Here is a 24,337-nt window from a genome sequence, read left to right as displayed (position 1 = left end):
CATCTCCCAAGTACCACCACCCACAGGGATAAAGTAGGCCCAGACTCACCCATCTGTTCAGTTTCACAGAGCTCAGGCTTGGCACACTATGGTGGCACTGGTGCTCACCAGTCATCTCACTGCAGCGCCCCCCCCCAGGGTGCCCTCCATTGCTGTATATCCCATCCATACATCTCCCATCCCCACTGGTAGATGATGGCCTTTACAACTAGATGCATTCAGACTACTAACCATGTTCAGGTCCATGTCTTAATACTTCATCAAGTAAAACATTAGCTGCATGAAAGTCATTGTTCATCAATAATGCCTTGAGGCTAGAGACATCAATTAGATCATTCTGGAGAATTTGAATAGTAATGAAGAGTAGCTGTGTAACTGAGAAAAAAAAAAGAGCAAAAACGTGCTTCAACAGCAGAAATAAGAGTACATTGTTCACTTTCACTTAATGGGCTTGAGTTGCATAAAAGAACTTTACATGAAATTACTAGTAGTTTTAAAAACCATTGTGTATAACCATTCAGCTAGCAGTTACTGAACACTAAGTGCTGGAGACTCTTCTGAGTACTTCTACTTTACCTATTTAAGTCTATTATTACCTATAATAATTCCAAGATAGGCATTATTATCCCCATTTTTCAGATTTTTCACTAATTGAGGTTAGTGAGATTTAAAAAAAAATTTTTAATGTTTATTTATTTTTGAGAGAGAGAGACAGACAGACAGACAGACAGACCATGAGCAGGGAAGGGTGAGAGAGAGACAAAGATGCAGAATCCGAAGCAGGCTCCGGGTTCGGAGCTGTCAGCACAGACTCCAACGTGGGGCTCAAACTCACTAACCGCGAAATCATGACCTGAGCTGAAGTTGGGCGCTTAACCAACTGAGCCACCCAGGGGCCCCGAGGTTTGTGAGATTAAGTGATTTACTAAAGAATATACTGGTATTAAGTGGCAGGGCCAGGATTCAAATCCAGGCACGATACTTCCAAAGCCCATGCTCTTAACTACTGTGCCTTTCAAGTAGACGTATGTAACTGGTCAACCATGATGCCTACAGCTACATAATACTTCATATGTGGACCCTGAAATAATTGTGAAGCATTACAAAGAAGTTTACATCAAAACTTTATTGCCTTATTTCACTTAAAGTTATGTTACAGAGACAAAATAAGAAGAAGAAGAAGAAGGTGCTGTTTCTGTAAGTCGTGCTCTTTATATTTATCTTATAGCCCCACAAATCTTGACAGTCTTGGTCACTTTCCAATGCCTTCAAACAGTTGTGGTTGTTGATGCTGTTTAATTTAGTCCACATTTTACTAGTTGTTCTCAGCAGGAGGGTTGGTTTCACATAAGCTACTCCATCATGGTCAGAAGTAGAACCAGGTAACTCAAGCTTTATAGGTAAATTTGATGCCCTGCTCTGGTTGAAAATTACTGTTTAGGTTATTAGTTTACTACAAAGCTATAGTGATTAAGACCATGTGGCATAAGAATAAATAAAAATCAATGGAATGGAACTGGGAGTCTAGAAATAAATCCATACATTTCTGATCAATTGATTTTTTACAAGGATGGCAAAACCATTTATTTAAGGGGGAAAAGAATGATCTTGTCAACAAATGATGCTGGGGTAACTGGCTATCTGCATGCAAAAGAATTAAAGTGGACTCCCATCTCACACCACATACAAACATTAACTCAAAATGAATCAAAGATTGAAATTAAAAGGCTAAAACTATAAAATTCTTAGAAGAAAACATTAGTATAAATCTTAATGATCTTGGATTATGTTTAGACATGATATCAAAAGAAGTGACAAAAGAAAATATAAACTGGATTTCACCCAATTTAAAAACGTTTGTGCTTCAAAGGACACCACCAAGAAAGAGAAAAGACCCATAAAACTGGAGAAAAGATTTGCAAATCATCTATCTGATAAAGCTATAGTATCCAGGATATAAGAACCCTAACAACGTGACAAATAACCCAATTTTAAAATAAGCAAAGGGTACATATCTCTAAATGGCCAGTAAACACATGTAAAGATGTTCAAAGTTATTAGCCATCAGGGAAACGCAAAACAAAACCACGGTGAGATACTTGTGAGACTAGGCTAGAATAAAAAAGACAGACAATGTAACAAGTACTGACAAGGATTTAAAAACTTTTTTTTTATTTTTTTAATGTTTTCATTTATTTTTGAGACAGAGACAGAGCATGAACGGGGGAGGGGCAGAGAGAGAGGGAGACACAGAATCGGAAGCAGGCTCCAGGCTCTGAGCCATCAGCCCAGAGCCTGACGCGGGGCTTGAACTCACGGACCGCGAGATCGTGACCTGAGCCGAAGTCGGACGCTTAACAACTGAGCCACCCAGGCACCCCACTACTGACAAGGATTTAAAGAAATGTACAATGCTGTTGGGAATGTAAAATGGGGCAGCTGCTTTGGAAAACGTTCCAGCAGCTCCTCAAGTTGAATGTAAAGTTACCACGTGACCCAGCAGTTCCATTCCTAGGTAGGTACCCGAGAGAAATGTAAATGTACGTCCACACAAAAACCTGTACTCAAAAAAATGTACACATGTTCATAGCAGCATTATTCTTAGTGGCCAAAAAAGGGAAACAACCCAAAAGTCTATGAACTGATAAATGGCCAAAGAAAATGTGGTATAACCACAGAATATTATTCTACCACGAAAAGGAAAAAAGTACTCATTTATGTTATAATACAGGTGAACCTTAAAAACAGTATGCTGGGGCGCCTGGGTGGCTCAGTCGGTTGAGCGGCTGACTTCAGCTCAGGTCATGATCTCACGGTTTGTGGGTTCGAGCCCCGCATCGAGCTCTGTGCTGACAGCTGGGAGCCTGGAGCCTGCTTCGGATTCTGTGTCTCCCTCTCTCTCTGTCCCTCCCCCGCTCTCTCGCTCTCAAAAATAAACATTAAAAATTAAACAAAACAAAACAAAACAAAACAGTATGCCAAATGAAAGAAGCCAGACACAAAAAGCCACAAATTATATGATTCTAGTTATATGATGTTCAAAAATCAACACAGATAGAAAGCAGACTAGTGGTTGTCAGTGGCTGGGGAGAGTGGGGAAATAAGCACTACAGGGTACAGGGGTTTTTTTGACGTGATGAAAATGTCCCAGAATTAGAGTGTGATGGTTGCACAACTTTGTGAATATACCAAAAACCACTGAATTGAACACCTTAAAAGGATGAGATTTGGGGCTCCTGGGTGGCTCAGTCGGTTAAGCGTCCAACTTCGGCTCAGGTCATGATCTCACGGTCCGTGAGTTCGAGCCCTGCGTCGGGCTCTGTGCTGACAGCTCAGAGCCTGGAGCCTGTTTCAGATTCTGTGTCTCCCTCTCTCTCTGACCCTCCCCCGTTCATGCTGTCTCTCCCTGTCTCAAAAATAAACATTAAAAAAAAAAATTTTTTTTTAAAAAGGATGAGATTTTATGGTACGTGATTTTTATCTCAGTAAAAATGTACATTTGATAAATAATGCCATTGATTATAAAGGTGTTCTAATTTTAGAGATATTCAAATGTGAAGAAAAAAAGACATTTGTTTCCCCAACGCATTTAGAAATACATTGTTGGCAGGGGTGTCTGCATTTGCGGAGAGTTCTTTGGTAGGTGTTCTCTGTAGACATGGGGGTTTAGGGAAAGATGCTGGTGTTGAAATGGTTTCCCTAATTTCAAGGAGCACGAGAGGAACTTTGGGGACAAAGACCAAGCAATTGTCTTTATGCAGCAGGGGCAAAATGATGTGGTTAGGCCACAGAAATGACATGGTAGTAAGAATGATGCAGGGATTAATGGCCCAAACATTTAAAGAAACTAGATAGATGAAGCTAAGATTTCTATGAATGAAATCAATGTCCAGTCCATTTGGGTAAACCTGAAAACTCCAAAGGCCTGTCTTGAGACAGCACAGAGGGTAGTGGTCCCTCACCCAATTTCCACACCTGATTTAATTCATAGATCCAGAACCCCTTGAGTGAAGAAAAATTTATCTCCTCTTGAGGAAGGACTTTATATTAACAGCAAAGATATTTACTGTGTATCTTCTTCAACCCTGTTTTATTTCTTTTCCCTCCTTTATAACTTTGCCCCATTTTCACTTGTTTTTTTTTATATCGCATAAGCTGCTTGAAATCCTTTTTGAAACTATAGAGACTACAAATTAAACACTTGAAATCCATTTAGTGATTTTTTTTAAATGTGATTTCATTATCTTTATTTTACAGTCACTTCTTTAAACTGGAAGTATTCACTTACCTACGGACTCTTTGAAAGGTGGACTTCCTTTAATTCTTTCAAAGAAATCTTTTAAATTCACCTCATTATTATCTGGAAATATCAAAATCAAGCATATTGTCATTAAAACCCTGATACTCAGTACACAAAATAAAGGCTCTGATTAACAATACCTAAAATCTCATTCTACCTTATTTTCTCTCTCAAATGGCTGAAACTATTTCAATGTAATTTTTCATACTTTCAGGAACCACACCTATTGATCAGTTAATGATATTAATAGTTCACTTTTTTTGACTTCTTACTCAAAAGTAAGAACTTAAAATAACTTTTGAGTTCCTTATGTACACTAAGTATCCTTTTATGATGCTTCACATTTATTAACTAAAATATGCACAAGAATTCTATAACATGCTTGATGTGCCTATCCTTAAAAGATGAAAGCAAAGAGAAATTAAATAACTTGTCTAGGTCACAAGAGCCAGAAAGTGCTCGAGGCTGTATTTGAACTAAGGCAGTCTAAGGCCAGAGGTGACAATGTTAACTATTGGGACACACACACACACACACACACACACACACACACACAGGGAATAAAATGCAGTAATGTAACCACAGCAGAAAATATAGGGCTATACCTACAACGAAAAGACTTACCTACAACGAAAAGACTTTAACTTATAACAAAATGGCAAGCTGGGTAGCACAGGAATGATTACAAATTCCTAAAGATGCTGTATGAAATACTTTATTCTATAAATGCATTATCAAGTTGTATGAAAAGGAAATAATAAAACGTTAAGTGGGCACAGAGATCCAGAGGGGAAAACCAAGTGAATACTAAGCCTACAGCTATTTGGGGATACATATTAGATCCAAAAGCAGCAAGGTGCTTGATTTAAATGTTCATGCATATTCATAAAAGAAAACTTGGGTCCTGCTACACGGAGAGTTTGAATTTAGATACCAAATGAAACTGGGATGCTTAAAGAATTTCAATCCAGTGAAAGGGAGATTAAAATATTATATTCACTGGCCCATGTAAACACCAGGGTGACCTAAATCTTCCCAATTTTGAGAGGCAGTGGGTAAAAAAGATCACCTGTGAAAAATCTCCTGCATCTCATGTGGGCTTAGGGTCTAAATTTATACCACTCTCATGATATGAAAAACTCCAGGTCAAAACATAAAAATTGATTGAGGTCAATAATAATCTATGGCAAAAGCAATAACCAATCAATGCTGGGGAGGTACTCTTAAACCTAAGACATGCTCATGGGATTCCCATAGAAAAAACAAGCTGGTTAAGATAAACCCCAAATAAAAAGCCACCTAAAACTGGTAAAACTCACCAGCTTCTAGAAGTATTCCCACACGATTTGACACTTAAGAGTGGATGTAAATAGGAAAGGAGATCAAGTTCACAATACATGAAGTCAAAGATGGAAAACAAAGATAAATATGTGACCACTTGGAAATAATGATCAAGACTAAATAATTATTCTTCTGAGATGTAATGAAACTTTGGGTATTTCCTTTGGTTAAAAAAGCAGAATGCGACAAGCAAAATAAAAGGTGAAAGTGGGTCTCCTCTGAAGAAAGACTGCAGATCAAAATGAAGCTGCTGATGTCATGTCTTTGTTTTATTACATAATGGTATTTTCCCACCCATGCTTACAAGAAATGAATGCTAATTATCTAAATAAGCATATGTAGAGTATGAACAGATAGATATGGTCAGTAAATAAATTAGCAGACTATTTTGGCTCTAATTTATATCAACCTAAGCCTCATTGCGACTGCCTTTAGCATTTTACCTCCATATAAAACACTCTAAAACTGGTTCCTATAAACAGGGAAAAATGAGCAGAATCTCAAGCCAAAAAAAAATGCTCACCACTGATGTCACAATATTTAAGGGCTTCACTGACGTCCTCCTCAGCTAAATTAACATTCAAACTTTTCAGGGCATGCTCCAAGTTACGTATGCCAACCTTGCCATTATCAACACTTGTCAAGATATAAGCAGCTTCTTTAAATGCTACAAAGATAAATAAATATATATAAGATACTATTATTTTAAAAAATGCAAAATAGTTTGTCCAGAGTCCACTATAGGTGAACTCTCAATTTAAGTATATATATTTAACTAAAATCTCTGCAGAAAAAAAGCAAAGTATTTTCTACTTGTAACTGACAACCTATTTATTTCAAGCAGCATTTAAAAAAATTAAGGGCGCCTAGGTGGCTCAGTCGGTTAGGCATCCAACTTCAGCTCAGGTCATGATCTCATGGTTCCTGGGTTTAAGCCCGCATTGGGCTCTGGGCTGAAAACTCAGAGCCTAGAGCCTGCTTCAGATTCTGTGTCTCTCTCTCTGCCCCTCTTCCACTTGTTCTCTCTCTCTCTCTCTGTCTCTTAAAACTAAACATTTTAAGAAAAGAAAAAATTAAACCAAAAAATTATGCAGAATATGATGGGTTATCTGAATCCATTAAATACTGAGTAAGCTGTGACCCTTTCTTAAATAATAGTAACGTCCTGTACATGTAGATCTAAAGACTTCTATCAACTGATGAAATAAACGAAAAAAAAATGCTAAAATTTGAGATTAAGGCTCTTGATCTCCAGGGCCACTACCAGTCTATATTGTGCTTTTGTGTGAATTGAAAAAAGGTACCCCTTTCTATGTATCAATTACAAAGAGGCATACCTTGCTCTAGGTAGCTGCAATCTAGCATTGGTGGTCCCAGCCTGGAGAGCACAGTGGAATGTAGAATGCATTTCAGTCTCTACTTGTACCCTCTCAACCAGGCATCTTTGTGCAAGCACAACCCATACAACCAAATGTAGTCCTGTTGATACCACACCAATTTAAAATATAAAACATGATCATTACTGGGAGTTTCAATTTTTTGTCAATACCATTTCTCACCCCATTTCTCTCTCAACCCCAAAATGAAGTTGTCATGTATGTTTCCATAGTCCGAAAATCGTTGCATTATACTAACAGATCTAAACCTTCAGTTGGAAAGAATACCATAATACCATTTTAGACCTATATTCATTTTTACTAACATTTATTTTATAGCTACTAAGACCAACAATGAAAATTTCAGCCCTCTTAAAGAGTTTCCTTTAAATTCCTTGAAGACAGGGACTGAATTTGTCATGTCTGTAAATAAAATTATAATACATTATATAGTTGGTACTATGAGAAAAATGTGTGTCAGATATGAGCACTGAGCACTCAGATATAAAGCACTGAGACAGTTCACCTAACCTATAACTCTGAAAAGTCTTATGGGTTGAGGAGTGATGTTTGAGCTGAGTTTGGGGGAAAAATGTGAATTTGTTTGACAGAAAATATACAGAAAGGAAACAGCACATGCAAATATATGGAAACAAAAGCACATGGAAGATATGGAACCAATTTAAATTATAATAAGTAATATGGCTACAGAATAAATACAAATGCAGAAGTGATGAGAGATGAGGCTAATGAGATAAGACAGATTTATTGTCATTCTTTAATTCCATAAATATTCACAATTATATAAGTCAATAATATAAAAGATTTGAAACAATGCCTAGCACAGTAAATATCATATAATATTAGCTATTTTTTTTCTCTTTATTTTTTTTTTTATTTTTTAATATATGAAATTTACTGTCAAATTGGTTTCCATACAACACCCAGTGCTCATCCCAAAAGGTGCCCTCCTCAATACCCATCACCCACCCTGCCCTCCCTCCCACCCTGCCCTCCCTCCCAACCCCCATCAACCCTCAGTTTGTTCTCAGTTTTTAACAGTCTCTTATGCTTTGGCTCTCTCCCACTCTAACCTCTTTTTTTTTTTTTTTTTCTTTCCTTCCCCTCCCCCATGGGTTTCTGTTATGTTTCTCAGGATCCACATAAGAGTGAAACCATATGGTATCTGTCTTTCTCTGTATGGCTTATTTCACTTAGCATCACACTCTCCAGTTCCATCCATGTTGCTACAAAAGGCCATATTTCATTTTTTCTCATTGCCACGTAGTATTCCATTGTGTATATAAACCACAATTTCTTTATCCATTCATCAGTTGATGGACATTTAGGCTCTTTCCATAATTTGGCTATTGTTGAGAGTGCCGCTATAAACATTGGGGTACAGGTGCCCCTATGCATCAGTACTCCTGTATCCCTTGGATAAATTCCTAGCAGTGCTATTGCTGGGTCATAGGGTAGGTCTATTTTTAATTTTCTGAGGAACCTCCACACTGCTTTCCAGAGCGGCTGCACCAATTTGCATTCCCACCAACAGTGCAAGAGGGTTCCTGTTTCTCCACATCCTCTCCAGCATCTATAGTCTCCTGATTTCTTCATTTTGGCCACTCTGACTGGCGTGAGGTGGTATCTGAGTGTGGTTTTGATTTGTATTTCCCTGATAAGGAGCGACGTTGAACATCTTTTCATGTGCCTGTTGGCCATCCGGATGTCTTCTTTAGAGAAGTGTCTATTCATGTTTTCTGCCCATTTCTTCACTGGGTTATTTGTTTTTCTGGTGTGGAGTTTGATGAGCTCTTTATAGATTTTGGATACTAGCCCTTTGTCCGATGTGTCATTTGCAAATATCTTTTCCCATTCCGTTGGCTGCCTTTTAGTTTTGTTGGTTGTTTCCTTTGCTGTGCAGAAGCTTTTTATCTTCATAAGGTCCCAGTAATTCACTTTTGCTTTTAATTCCCTTGCCTTTGGGGATGTGCCGAGTAAGAGATTGCTACGGCTGAGGTCAGAGAGGTCTTTTCCTGCTTTCTCCTCTAAGGTTTTGATGGTTTCCTGTCTCACATTCAGGTCCTTTATCCATTTTGAGTTTATTTTTGTGAATGGTGTGAGAAAGTGGTCTAGTTTCAGCCTTCTGCATGTTGCTGTCCAGTTCTCCCAGCACCATTTGTTAAAGAGACTGTCTTTTTTCCATTGGATGTTCTTTCCTGCTTTGTCAAAGATGAGTTGGCCATACGTTTGTGGGTCTAGTTCTGGGGTTTCTATTCTATTCCATTGGTCTATGTGTCTGTTTTTGTGCTAATACCATGCTGTCTTGATGATGACAGCTTTGTAGTAGAGGCTAAATTCTGGGATTGTGATGCCTCCTGCTTTGGTCTTCTTCTTCAAAATTACTTTGGCTATTCGGGGCCTTTTGTGGTTCCATATGAATTTTAGGATTGCTTGTTCTAGTTTCGAGAAGAATGCTGGTGCAATTTTGATTGGGATTGCATTGAATGTGTAGATAGCTTTGGGTAGTATTGACATTTTGACAATATTTATTCTTCCAATCCATGAGCATGGAATGTCTTTCCATTTCTTTATATCTTCTTCAATTACCTGCATAAGCTTTCTATAGTTTTCAGCATACAGATCTTTTACATCTTTGGTTAGATTTATTCCTAGGTATTTTATGCTTCTTGGTGCAATTGTGAATGGGATCAGTTTCTTCATTTGTCTTTCTGTTGCTTCATTGTTAGTGTATAAGAATGCAACTGATTTCTGCACATTGATTTTGTATCCTGCAACTTTGCTGAATTCATGTATCAGTTCTAGCAGACTTTTGGTGGAGTCTATCGGATTTTCCATGTATAATATCATGTCATCTGCAAAAAGCGAAAGCTTGACTTCATCTTTGCCAATTTTGATGCCTTTGATTTCCTTTTGTTGTCTGATTGCTGATGCTAGAACTTCCAGCACTATGTTGAACAACAGCGGTGACAGTGGGCATCCCTGTCGTGTTCCTGATCTCAGGGAAAAAGCTGTCAGTTTTTCCCCGTTGAGGATGATGTTAGCTGTGGGCTTTTCATAAATGGCCTTTATGATCTTTAAGTATGTTCCTTCTATCCCGACTTTCTCAAGGGTTTTTATTAAGAAACGGTGCTGGATTTTGTCAAAGGCCTTTTCTGCATCGATTGACAGGATCATATGGTTCTTCTCTTTTTTTTTGTTAATGTGATGTATCACGTTGATCGATTTGCGAATGTTGAACCAGCCCTGCATCCCAGGAATGAATCCCACTTGATCATGGTGAATAATTCTTTTTATATGCTGTTGAATTCGATTTGCTAGTATCTTATTAAGAATTTTTGCATCCATATTCATCAGGGATATTGGCCTGTAGTTCTCTTTTTTTACTGGGTCTCTGTCTGGTTTAGGAATCAAAGTAATACTGGCTTCATAGAATGAGTCTGGAAGTTTTCCTTCCCTTTCTATTTCTTGGAATAGCTTGAGAAGGATAGGTATTATCTCTGCTTTAAATGTCTGGTAGAACTCCCCTGGGAAGCCATCTGGTCCTGGACTCTTATTTGTTGGGAGATTTTTGATAACCGATTCAATTTCTTCGCTGGTTATGGGTCTGTTCAAGCTTTCTATTTCCTCCTGATTGAGTTTTGGAAGAGTGTGGGTGTTTAGAAATTTGTCCATTTCTTCCAGGTTGTCCAATTTGCTGGCATATAATTTTTCATAGTATTCCCTGATAATTGTTTGTATCTCTGAGGGATTGGTTGTAATCCTTCCATTTTCATTCATGATTTTATCTATTTGGGTCAGCTCCCTTTTCTTTTTGAGAAGCCTGGCTAGAGGTTTGTCAATTTTGTTTATTTTTTCAAAAAACCAACTCTTGGTTTCGTTGATCTGCTCTACAGTTTTTTTAGATTCTATATTGTTTATTTCTGCTCTGATCTTTATTATTTCTCTTCTTCTGCTGGGTTTAGGCTGCCTTTGCTGTTCTGCTTCTATTTCCTTTAGGTGTGCTGTTAGGTTTTGTATTTGGGATTTTTCTTGTTTCTTGAGATAGGCCTGGATTGCAATGTATTTTCCTCTCAGGACTGCCTTCGCTGCATCCCAAAGCGTTTGGATTGTTGTATTTTCATTTTCGTTTGTTTCCATATATTTTTTAATTTCTTCTCTAATTGCCTGGTTGACCCACTCATTCGTTAGTAGGGTGTTCTTTAACCTCCATGCTTTTGGAGGTTTTCCAAACTTTTTCCTGTGGTTGATTTCAAGCTTCATAGCATTGTGGTCTGAAAGTATGCATGGTATGATTTCAATTCTTGTAAACTTATGAAGGGCTGTTTTGTGACCCAGTATATGATCTATCTTGGAGAATGTTCCACGTGCACTCGAGAAGAAAGTATATTCTGTTGCTTTGGGATGCAGAGTTCTAAATATATCTGTCAAGTCCATCTGATCCAATGTATCATTCAGGGCCCTTGTTTCTTTATTGACTGTGTGTCTAGATGATCTATCCATTTCTGTAAGTGGGGTGTTAAAGTCCCCTGCAATGACCACATTCTTATCAATAAGGTTGCTTATGTGTATGAGTAATTGTTTTATATATCTGGGGGCTCGGGTATTTGGCGCATAGACATTTATAATAGTTAGCTCTTCCTGGTGGATAGACCCTGTGATTATTATATAATGCCCTTCTTCATCTCTTGTTACAGCCTTTAATTTAAAGTCTAGTTTGTCTGATATAAGTATGGCTACTCCAGCCTTCTTTTCGCTTCCAGGAGCATGATAAATAGTTCTCCATCCCCTCACTCTCAATCTAAAGGTGTCCTCAGATCTAAAATGAGTCTCTTGTAGACAGCAAATAGATGGGTCTTGTTTTTTTATCCATTCTGATACCCTATGTCTTTTAGTTGGCGCATTTAATCCATTTACATTCAGTGTTATTATAGAAAGATATGGGTTTAGAGTCATTGTGATGTCTGTATGTTTTATGTTTGTAGTGATGTCTCTGGTACTTTGTCTCACAGGATCCCCCTTAGGATCTCTTGTAGGGCTGGTTTCGTGGTGACAAATTCCTTCAGTTTTTGTTTGTTTGGGAAGACCTTTATCTCTCCTTCTATTCTAAATGACAGACTTGCTGGATAAAGGATTCTCGGCTGCATATTTTTTCTGTTTAGCACACGGTAGATATCGTGCCAAGCCTTTCTGGCCTGCCAAGTTTCAAAGGAGAGATCAGTCACGAGTCTTATAGGTCTCCCTTTATATGTGAGGGCACGTTTATCCCTTGCTGCTTTCAGAATTTTCTCTTTATCCTTGTATTTTGCCAGTTTCACTATGATATGTCGTGCAGAAGATCGATTCAAGTTACGTCTGAAGGGAGTTCTCTGTGCCTCTTGGATTTCAATGCCTTTTTCTTTCCCCAGTTCAGGGAAGTTCTCAGCTATAATTTGTTCAAGTACCCCTTCAGCACCTTTCCCTCTCTCTTCCTCCTCTGGGATACCAATTATGCGTATATTATTTCTTTTTAGTGTATCACTTAGTTCTCTAATTTTCCCCTCATACTCCTGGATTTTTTTATCTCTCTTTCTTTCAGCTTCCTCTTTCTCCATAACTTTATCTTCTAGTTCACCTATTCTCTCCTCTGCCTCTTCAAGCCGAGCCATTGTGGTTTCCATTTTGTTTTGCATTTCGTTTAAAGCGTTTTTCAACTCCTCGTGACTGTTCCTTAGTCCCTCGATCTTTGTGGCAAGAGATTCTCTGCTGTCCTGTATACTGTTTTCAAGCCCAGCGATTAATTTTATGACTATTATTCTAAATTCACTTTCTGTTATATTATTTAAATCCTTTTTGATCAGTTCATTAGCTGTTGTTATTTCCTGGAGATTCTTCTGAGGGGAATTCTTCCGTTTGGGCATTTTGGAGAGTCCCTGGCGTGGTGAGGACCTACAGTGCACTTCCCCTGTGCTGTGGTGTATAACTGGAGTTAGTGGGCGGGGCCGCAGTCCGACCCGATGTCTGCCCCCAGCCCACTGCTGGGGCCACAGTCAGACTGGTGTGTGCCTTCTCTTCCCCTCTCCTAGGGGCGGGATTCACCGTGGGGTGGCGTGTCCCGTCTGGGCTACTTGCACACTGCCAGGCTTGTGTTGCTGGGGATCTGGCGTATTAGCTGGGGTGGGTAGGCAAGGTGCACGGGGGCTGGAGGGGCAGGCTTAGCTCGCTTCTCCTTAGGTGATCCACTTCAGGAGGAGCCCTGTGGCAGAGGGAGGGAGTCAGATCCGCTGCCGGAGGTTTGGCTCCGCAGAAGCACAGAGTTGGGTGTTTGCGCGGAGCGAGCAAGTTCCCTGGCAGGAACTGGTTCCCTTTGGGATTTTGGCTGGGGGATGGGCGGGGGAGATGGCGCTGGCGCCTTTGTTCCCCGCCAAGCTGAGCTCTGCCGTCCGGGGGCTCAGCAGCTCTCCCTCCCTTTGTCCTCCAGCCTTCCCGCTTTCCGAGCAGAGCTGTTAACTTATGACCTCCCAGACGCTAAGTCGCGCTTGCTGTCGGAACACAGTCTGTCCGGCCCCTCCGCTTTTGCCAGCCCGACTCGGGGGCTCTGCTTGGCCGGCGAGCCGCCCCTCTGCCCCGGCTCCCTCCCGCCAGTCCGGGGAGCGCGCACCGCCTCGCCGCCCTTCCTACCCTCTTCCGTGGGCCTCTCGTCTGTGCTTGGCTCCGGAGACTCCGTTCTGCTAATCCTCTGGCGGTTTTCTGGGTTCTTTAGGCAGGTGTAGGTGGAATCTAAGTGATCGGCCGGACGCGCTGTGAGCCCCGCGTCCTCCTACGCCGCCATCTTCCGGAACCCCCCTTGGTGAAGAAAACCGGGACGCAACGACAGCGTGACCGGAAGTGTTCGATATTAGCTATTAAATTAGCTATTAATAAGGGGCTTCTGAAAGCCAAAACTGTGCTAGGATCTGGAGAAACAATGCTAGGACTTGTAGCAAAATGAAAACATGGTTCTTGGCCCAATGATGCTTCCAGGCACGTAAGAAAAAGAATCATTAACCAAATAATCAAAAATATGACTAGAAAACAACCATATTTTAACATGGGCAGAAGACCTAAATAGACATTTTTCTGAAGAAGACATACAGATGGCCAACAGACACACGAAAAGATATTCATCACCAATCTCAGGGAAATGCAAATCAAAATAACAATGAGATATCACCTTACACATGTCAGAATGACTAAAATCAAAAACATAAGAAGTAACAAGTGCTGGCGAGGACGTGGAGAAAAAGCAGCCCTTGTGCAATGTTGGTGGAATGTAAATTGGTACAGCTGATGTGGAAACAGTATGGAGGTTCCTCAAAAAGTAAAAACAGAAATACTATTTGACCCAATAATTCCACTACTGGGTATTTACCCAAAGAGAACAAAAACACTAATTCAAAAAGGTATATGCACCCCTATATGTTTATTGCAGCATTATTTACAACAGCCATGATATGGAAGTATCTCAACTATCTATCAATAGGTGAATGAATAAAGATGTGGTATATTATGGAATTTGACAAAACCATGGAAAAGAATGAGATTTTTTTTGCCATTTGCAACAACATGGATGGACCTAGAGGGTATTATACTAAGTGAAATATGTCAGACTGAGAAAGACAAACACCATATGATTGCACTCATATGTGGAATCTAAAAAACAAATTAAAAAAAGAAAAGCAAAATCAGACCTATAAATACAGGAACAAACTGATGGTGGCCGGAGAGAAAGGGGGATAATGGGTAAAATGGGTAAAGGAGAGTAGGAGATACAGGTTTCCAGGAATGTAATGACTATGTCATGGGAATAAAAGGCACAGGAAAGGGAATATAGTCAGTGATATTGTAATATTGTTGTATGGTGACAAATAGCTATGTTTGTGGTGAGCATAGCAAAATGTATAGAGAGTCACTACACCTGAAATGAATATAACATTGTGTGTCCACCGTACTCAAAAAAAAATTTAATGAGAAATTATATTATTTTGGTCTTAATGAATTAAGATAATTCAAAGTTCTCTAATATTTTTGCTACTTTTTTTCCTAAGTAAGCTCTACACCCAACATGGGGCTTGAACTCATGACCCTGAGGTCAAGAGTTGCATGTTCTACCAACTGAACCAGTCATATGCTCCTACTTTTGTCACTTTATAAGCTAAAATATATTGAGCATTTCTAGTGTCATTTAAAAAAATATTAATGGGTATTTATAGTATGAAGTAAATGCTATGAAAAAGACATAGTTTAATGAAAGCTTATAATAAAAGAAGCTGACCTCGACTAGCAGATAATGACAGGCTCCCTAGAGGAAATTGACATTCATTCAATTTTTTTTTTAATGTCTATTTTTGAGACAGAGAAGGAGACACAGAATCTGAAGCAGGCTCCATGCTCTGAGCTGTCAGCACAAAGCTCAGCACAGGGCTCAAACTCACAGACTACGACATCATGACCTGAGCCAAAGTGAGACACTTAACCAACTGAGTCACCCAGGCACCCCATCACTCATTTGAAAGATGAGTAAACATTAACTAGGCAAAGAGTGTCAGGGAAAACTATTCCAGGGAACAAAATACGCAAAAGCTTTGTAGTTGGATTTCTAAGGAAATGAAAGAAAGCCAATGTACTTGAAAATGCAGAAAGCAAGGGTAATGGTACAAAATTATACCAGAGAGCTAGGACATGCAGGATTTTGATCTTTAACAACAATGGAAAATGTTTAAAGAGTTGAAAATAGGGGGACATCACACAATCAGATTACTTTTTTGAAAAAAAAATTACTCTGGCTGGAGTGGGAAGAATGGACTAGGAATCCATTGGCACCTGGCAATGATCCTAAAAAATAACTCTTTCATAGGGAATGCTTTCTTGTATACATATATAAAGTCCTTACCATCTGCTGTTGGTAGTTTCAGATTTGAAGACAAAGCCTCTTTCCTAAAGTCTGCAAATTTAAATAGAGAGATTATGCCATAAGGAACGGCATCCTGATTTTACCCAGTTTGGAAGAAAACCAATGGATAAATTACATACTTCATTTCTCAATAACATTTAGCATTGACCATTCCCCTCTTCTCAAAATCCTCCACTAGCTTCCAGAATAACGTTCTCTACTCATCTTCCTCTTACTTCTTAGACTCCATGGATTCGTCAAGCTCCACCAAGCTTCTTAAATGTGGCTGAGATTCTAATGTTACAAATGCTTCCTTTATCCCTAAGAGAACAGCTTAATCCCCAGGCTCATATATTCAATAACATGTTTAATTATTAGTCTGAATTGTCCTTTTTTAGTCCTGCCTGCCTACCTATCTATCTAATTCTGGAGCTTTTCCTAAGGACAAGGTGCAGTTATACCCTTCATCCTATACATTTTCTACACAAATGCAAATTGATACAGAGATCTATTTGAGGGACAAGTGATAGAAACAAAATATGTCCATTTGCATAGATGGACCACATCGCAGTTAGAGAGCAGTTTAGAATAACTCACAACTAGTACAGGTATTACCTTGAAGCAAAAGGAGGTTAGAATCAAGATACACTATATTTACATTAATTTTTAAAATGTGATCCAAGCAGGATTAAAAAAATATAACTAACCTATTAAAAAGTACTTTCAAAATAGTAGGTTTGGCAATTTTACAAGATAACTCTAAAACAGAATTTCTCAACCTGAGCAAAATTACATTTGGGGCCAGCTAATTATGTGGGGGAGTGCTGTCCTATACATTATAGGGTGGTTAGTAGCATCCCTCACCTCTACTCACCAGATCCCAGCATTCCTCCCCCATCAGTTTTGACAATCTAAACTGTCTTTGCAGATTGCCAGTTTTCCCTGAGACACAGATCTGATCTCATTTTTTAGCTGAAGTTAAATTTAAAGGCAGGAGATGGCTTTCCAAGTATTGATAAAACCCATCTGGGTATATCCCAGATAAGAATATGGATGGATCAGGTAAATTCTTTGTAAATAGAGCAAATAGCCAGATCAACACTTACACAGAATGTTATATAGACCAATGGTTTAATTGTTCAACAATAACTTGTATTTTTCAAAGAGCCTTTCACCTAAAAGAAAAAGAAAGCTAGACAACTATTAGGACCTCTCTAAAATTCATAAAAGGAAAGGGATTAACTTTGAAATGAAATTACTCTAGAAAGAAACATTTTAAAACCATATGACAACATATATAAATACTTTCAGACCAAGTTTACAATGCAGTCCAAGAGATCATCCAGGAATTTGATATTGTAATAACTAAATCTCCGTGAATATAGAATATATCTCTAAATCTGATCTGTAGTAAACTGCATTTCAATACATTTACAGTAGTATTTAGGAACTAAGTATTAAGATTTAATTAATTAGCATTTGGTAAAATATTTTAAAACCTTGGATAAAATTTTAGAAGAAATTTTTATTACAAGTTGCTGGTTATCTGCTCAATCAACTCACCGTCGAGCAAGGAATCATCCAACACTTCTTGAAAACTATTATCAGTGAAATAAATTCTATTGGTGTTTCCAAGTACATCTGCATAGTTGTCCTTGCCAGACTGATCACTTTCTTCCATACATTCCAATGTACCGATGATGTCATTCAATGCTACAAACACAGAGAATATACATGCAACATGTAATTCAGTCCATGGATCTAAATTTTTGGAACATAACAGTAAAACTGATGGATTCTTCCAGTTTTGCACTGTCCAAAATGGCAGCCACTACCCACATGTGGCCATTTAAAAAGGTAGAGCAATCCGTTCTCCACTATAGTTTTCTATAGCCCCTTATCTTTATTCTTAAAATTATTTTGTTAAAACTCTGGGTTCTGCGTGGGCTATTCCTTTATGAACAAAAAAGTATGCCAAAGTTTCTCTAGTGATTCTATTAACGAGCTCACCATTTCATAAAAAATACCCTCCATTCGTCACAACTGCTCCCAAACTCCAATCCTTCCCTTTCTACTTTCTTTCCCTACACCCCTTGCTCCTGTCAGCTCACTTTACCCAATTTAGAGAATCAGCAAAGCCTATTATGTTTAGCATGATAATATCAAACATCTGAACTAGGAAATATCCATGACTGACCACCCCCCCCTTAATTAAAACAAACAAACAAAAACCTCTTCACATTTCTAAAGTACATGTCTAAAAAAATAATCTTTCAGAATTCATTAAGAGAAATATATAATAAATTACTTTAAAATTAGCTAATTTATGTGAAAGTATAATTTAATATATTATGTTGTTCCATGAGTTAGTCATTAGTCATTGGTAAGAAGTTTCAAAAATAGGCCATGTGAGGAATGGTTGAAAGGAAATCTGAGTCCAGAGAAAAGATGATTCAACGTAAAAGAAAGAAAATATAAGAGCTCTCCTCCCATCCCTGGAGGGCTACTGACGGGGAAGAGTCCAAATGTTAAGTTTGGGAATGGAATTATAAGGCAGGATTTCCATCAAATATGTGGAACAATTGACTAGTTCTACAGCTGTCCAAAAATTATGGAATGGGCTGCTTCAAAAAGTCATAAGGATTTCCAAGACAAACAGTAGAATGAGTGTACATTACGATTAGCCTGTCCCTGAAGCCCACTAATGTGTTTTTTTAATTTCTTTTAATGTTTATTTTTGAGACAGAGAGAGACAGAGCATGAGTGGGAGAGGGGCAGAGAGAGAGGGAGACCCAGAATCTGAAGCAGGCTCCAGGCTCTGAGCTGTCAGCACAGAGCCCGACACGGGGCTCGAACTCACAAACCGCGAGATCATGACCTGAGCCAAAGTCGGACGCTCAACCAACTGAGCCACCCAGGCACCCCTAATGCGGTTTTTAAATAAACATGTAAAAATCGAAAAAACTCCGTATCTAATTAACACAGAAACTATCAAATCCTCTACTATAGACCTCATTCTCTGACCACAGTAAACTAAAAATAAACAACAAAGAGAGGACAATAATGAAATTCAAATTCAAATTTAAAATTTTTAAATTCATTTAAAATTTTTCAAATAATTGCTTTAAAATTTAAGGTTTTTCTCTTAGGCAACTCTTACATCAAGGAGAAAATCAAAATACAACTGAATATGCTTAGAAAAAAACAAGAATAAAGACTTTGATAAACCAAAGTCTTACTGAAATGAAAATTGATAGTCTTAAACATTTATTTCTCAGTAAGAAGAAAAAAGTAAGTTCATAATTTAAACAACTTAGAAAAACTACAAAATGGACAAAAGGGAACAATAGAAAGGACATCCTAAAGATAAAAGCAGAATTTTTTTTTTACTACAAATAGAAACACTAAAGATAAATCTAAGATGTAGAGCTTTAAAAAGAGAGATAATTAAAAGATCTGCTAGGAAATCTAGAAGAAGATATATATATATATATATGTGTATATATGTGTGTATATATACACACATATATACACACCCACACACACACACACAAATATATATACAAATTTAAGAATGAGAAAATAACCAGACACAAAAAAATCAAAAGAATTATCACTGCATAGGATTGTACTAATATTCCCAAAAAACACTTGAATAAAATAAATTTCCTAGGAGAATAAAAATTACCAAAACTGACAAAATAAAACAGAGGATGGCAATAAGCAGTCCACCAAAATCAAAGTCAAAGATGAATAATAAACTAGAAAAAAAATGGCAATAGACAAGACAGAACATTAATGTCCCTTATATATAAAGAGCTATTTAAAAAAAAAAAGAGCTATTTATAAATTCATATGAAAAAGACAATCTAATTAAAATAAAAGAAAAGCATATTCGACAATCATATGAAAAATGTTTTACCTCACTAGTCATTAAAGACATGCATATTAAAACAATAATAGAATTCTTTTACCAGCAGAATTTTCAATAAATAATATCCATTACTGATAAAAGTGTGAATTTTTACAAACTTTTTGGAGGATAATTAAGCAGTAGCTGTTAACATCTCACATCTGCATATATTTCAGTCTAGCAGTGTGACTTCTGAGGGTTTTATCCCCCAGGAGAACTTTATGCACATATATACATACAACAATGCTCATCAAAATGTTTCAGTGGTGAAAAATTGGCAAATTTTCAGATTTTTAATTGGCAAATATCATCAAAAGTGTTGTGGATAAAATGACAGTACATCCCCCAAATGGAATATTATTGCAGTCTTTAAAAAGAATGCGGTTGTAAAAAAAAAAAAAAAAAAAAAAAGAATGAGGTTGTTTATGATACAATGGAACATGGAACAATATCTAAGATACACTGTTAATTTCTTTAAACCTGCAAGTCGTGGAATATTATGGACATGGTAATTTTATTTTAAATTTTTTTTTAACGTTTTATTTATTTTTGAGACAGAGAGAGACAGAGCATGAACGGGGGAGGGGCAGAGAGAGAGGGAGACACAGAATCGGAAGCAGGCTCCAGGCTCTGAGCCATCAGCCCAGAGCCCGACGCGGGGCTCGAACTCACGGACCGCGAGATCGTGACCCGGGCTGAAGTCGGACGCTTAACCGACTGAGCCACCCAGGCGCCCCCATGGTAATTTTATTTTAATTAATTAATTATTAATTAATTGATTTATTTATTTAGAGAACAAGCAGGGGCAGAGAGAGAAGGAAACAGAGGATCTGAAGTGGGCTCTGTGCTGACAGCAGAGAGCCCAATGTGGGGCTTGAACTCACAAACCATGAGATCATAACCTGAGCCAAAATCAGACATTTAACCAACTGAGCCACCCAAGTGCGTCTAATTTTTAAATAATATCAGAATACACAAATATTCATAGATTCAAATAAAAAAGGCTAAAGGGATATTTACCACACTTTAACAGGGATATTTCCAGAAGGTGACATTACATGAGCCTTGCACTTTATATCTCTTACATTTCTGGTCACTAAATTTTTTTATAACAGTTTCAAAATTACCATTATTATATAATAAAATGTCCTTACTTTAGCTATTGGAAAACATCATAACCTTGTGATTTTCCCAATCTTTTCCATTCAAATACAAATTCTTAAATGAAAAACAAATGTAATCAAGTTTCCCATAACTGGAAGAGTTCAAATGTAGATGAAACAAACATTTGGCACAGATACTACAAATAAGATCTGAGCACCAAATATAATGTTTGGCTACGTGACCTCTGAATGAGTCCTGTGTTGTTTGCCATTCAACAGTTTTACCATAAAGTTCTTACCAACAAAAGTGGAAAATTTCTGAGTGTCCTTCAAAGCCTTCATACAGTCTTTAACATTCACCATGTTGTCATCTGTAAGAGAGGGGGGGGGGAACAGACAAGAATCCCTGGAAAACGTAATATTAAAAAGCTCATATGAAAATCAAAACCAGCATACAATTTCTTTACTTTACGTACAAGACACTTGGGATTCATTTTCACCCACTGTGCCTTGCAATTAACCTTACAAGATTGTAGATATACTAGTTCTGATTCTACCTGTAAGGCAACTAACCTACTAAGAAAGTTGTAAGTCCAATAACTTTACTTGGTACAAACCAGCAAAGCTAGGTTTTCTATTCACAGAGCTGGAATTTCCAAACTATGTGTTAGTCACTAAATCAAGATCTATCTAAAGAGAGTGGATACCAATGAGCCCACTCCCCCACAAAATTTCTACCTGCTTGCTAAGAGTATTCTCATTAACTGTAAAAAAGGACTTTAAAAGAAAGTCTCCTCTTTAAGGACATTTATAGCAATACAAGCAAATACCTATAGATATTAGCTCAAAGGAGCCCTATTCGCTTGAACAAAAACCTTGCACACTTTCTTCAGTTACTCCTACCCAAAACAAAAAAATGGATAATAATATTTAAATGCTTACCAGAAACAAGATCTGACTGAAGAATTTTCTCTACCTCTTCTTCAGGTGACTTAATCCCAATATTGCCTAGAAAGCTCTCCAAGTTCTTCCCAGATATCATGTCACCTTCAAGCCCATCAAGAGCTAAGACAATGTCTTGTAACTCTAGAAACAGAAAAAAGTGATTCGGTAATTGAACTAACCTCTGACTTAAAAAACAACAGTAGTCATCACTCAAGACTTTTGTCAGTGGTAGTCCATGATTTATGATCACCTCTTGAATAAGAAATCTCAGTGAAGAATCCAGCCCTCAGGAAATTCTAAGTCCAGCAAAACAATATGCTTGGTCTGCCATGTTTCTTTGGTGCTAATATAAAATTGGCACAACCAAAATGGTTGCTATGGCTGAATTTTTCACTGCAATGACACAAAGTAGTTATTTTAAACTAGAGCTCTAATGGTAGCAAACAAAATTAACTCATCCTGGTGGAAGTGAAATAGATTTCAGAATCATGAGAAATGTAAAATTGTAAACACAAGTATCACAAAGACTCACTCACCTTTTCTTTTCAATTCTACCAAGATCCAGTTGTACTCTGGCATCTGGAATTTTGCTTTATTTCCAGCCCTTTCAAAGGAGGCAGTGTTAAGTACATTCAAATCCTGGCTCCAGGATTTGTGACCTGAAACTATTTGACCTTGAGCAAATTATTACTATTTAACCCCTCTATCAAATTCAGTAGTCTTATATCTAAAATAATTTAATAATACTATCTACCTCACACAGTTAATATGGAGATTAAATATATGATGTATGAAAAACACTTAAAACAACATTAGGTATATAGCAAACACTAAGTGTCATATTAATAGCAATAAAGTTATTATTATTATTATTATTATATTATTATTATTATTATTAAGCCATCAGGAATAGCTGCAAACAGTAATCACAGCTTCCTAGTACCTTCAATCCTGCTTCACTTTCTGTCCCCCTAACATCTCAGCGAGGCAACTGCAAATGGCAGTCACCTAAAAACCTGTATCAGCTCTGCTTGTTTTACCTAAAGCTTGGTTTCCTTTAAAATATGGTTTCTTTGCACAGACACCTTAAGAGGAGTCTGCTCATCCTCCCATGCTCCACATAGGACCAGGAAGCAGAGAAACACTCCTAAGATTCTGCTGTCTGGCTATTTTAGTTCCACCTTCAATCAAACCTATCCCTCCCCTGAGATTCAGGCCTGTCATTGACCTACACTACCCTCCGGACACCATCATCTACTGACTTTCTGATCACTCTTTTACCGTCTTGGAGGATCTTTGGTCACCCTGCTCATAATCCTCCCTCAGCCCCATTTCCCATTATCATCTGATGACAATAAGAATGACCTTGACCTCTCAACTCCAAAAACTTTCACTTCCTTTCCAAAGTCATCCAGATCAATGGCTATCCTTAATCCTCATCAATACCTAGAACTGCCTGCCCAGCCTCTAAAATCTTCAACTACAAGATCAGACACTGACCATAATCCCTTAAAACTGTGTGTATACTGAAGGAAAGCATAGAACTTGATCCACAATATGCCTATTTTCTCAGCCCCTCCAAGTTTGTCAACAAATAGTCCAGGCACAGTGAACTTACCTTATCAGTCAGTAATGAAGGGAACATTCTGAGCATATGACAGTCAACCTAGCAAGCAGACTTTTCTAAAAAGAGCAGTTTCAGGCCTGCTATGTTAACACTTTTCTTCCAGGGTGGCCCTTCCTAACTCTTCCCTGTAATTATTGGCCTTTTCTTGCACTGGCTGACAGATTCCAGTGTCAACCCCCAATCATTATGACCAGCTCCCAGATTCAGGTACCTAAACTACACCTTTCTCCTTTTTCACTGTTCTCCTTTCTCAATGGTTTAGTTTCCATTTTTTTTTTCCTTCCTCCACATAAAGAGTTATCTGTCCTGAATACCAGTCTTTCTGAACTCTGTTTTCTGATTTCAAAATTAACTACCATTTACCAAGTATATAGTATGTGCCTAATAATTAGATTATGTGCTTTATATGTGTTTTTGCAGTTGATCCTGACAACTCTAGTAGAAACGTGATTTTATTAGCTTCCTTGTTTTAAAGATGAGGAAACCAGAATGACCTACAGAGACTACCCAGCTGGTAAGTCAAAAACCCACAAACCACCATGTATCAAACTCCATAGCCCATGTTCTTTTCTACCTGTATGCATTGTTTCCTATAGCACAGCTAATCTATTTCACTATACTATATTGATGCTAATTATGTTATGTGACCCAGGTAACATAGTTATATGTCAACAGGGAATTATTAAGTACTTTTCTTAACCTAAAAGAGAAACAATGATGTTAAAAATTTTATACCAGGGCAGAGTGGTTATGAAAAATCTGAAAAGTATCTATCTACTTCTTTACACCCAGAAATGACT

At 37.9% G+C, this 24,337-nt stretch overlaps 1 protein-coding gene across 1 annotated transcript in view; it reads right to left on the bottom strand.

Annotated features, from left to right (window-relative positions):
* Positions 1–226: 226 nt before the first annotated feature.
* Positions 227–24,337, bottom strand: part of EFCAB13 (EF-hand calcium binding domain 13) — a 111,244-nt gene continuing 87,133 nt past the window's right edge. Inside the window, exons 18-24 of the mRNA XM_042966011.1 lie at positions 21,908–22,051; positions 21,265–21,336; positions 17,513–17,662; positions 15,950–16,000; positions 6,165–6,308; positions 4,289–4,360; positions 227–375 (exon numbers count right to left, since the gene is read on the bottom strand). Coding sequence (XP_042821945.1) covers positions 227–375; positions 4,289–4,360; positions 6,165–6,308; positions 15,950–16,000; positions 17,513–17,662; positions 21,265–21,336; positions 21,908–22,051 — 782 coding nt within the window. The remainder of the gene's footprint in view (positions 376–4,288; positions 4,361–6,164; positions 6,309–15,949; positions 16,001–17,512; positions 17,663–21,264; positions 21,337–21,907; positions 22,052–24,337) is intronic.

Source organism: Panthera tigris, chromosome E1 (assembly GCF_018350195.1).
Source record: "Panthera tigris isolate Pti1 chromosome E1, P.tigris_Pti1_mat1.1, whole genome shotgun sequence".
NCBI classification, from domain to species: domain Eukaryota; kingdom Metazoa; phylum Chordata; class Mammalia; order Carnivora; family Felidae; genus Panthera; species Panthera tigris.
Note: the sequence above shows the minus strand (reverse complement) of the source record. Positions and strands in the feature narration are given on the sequence as shown.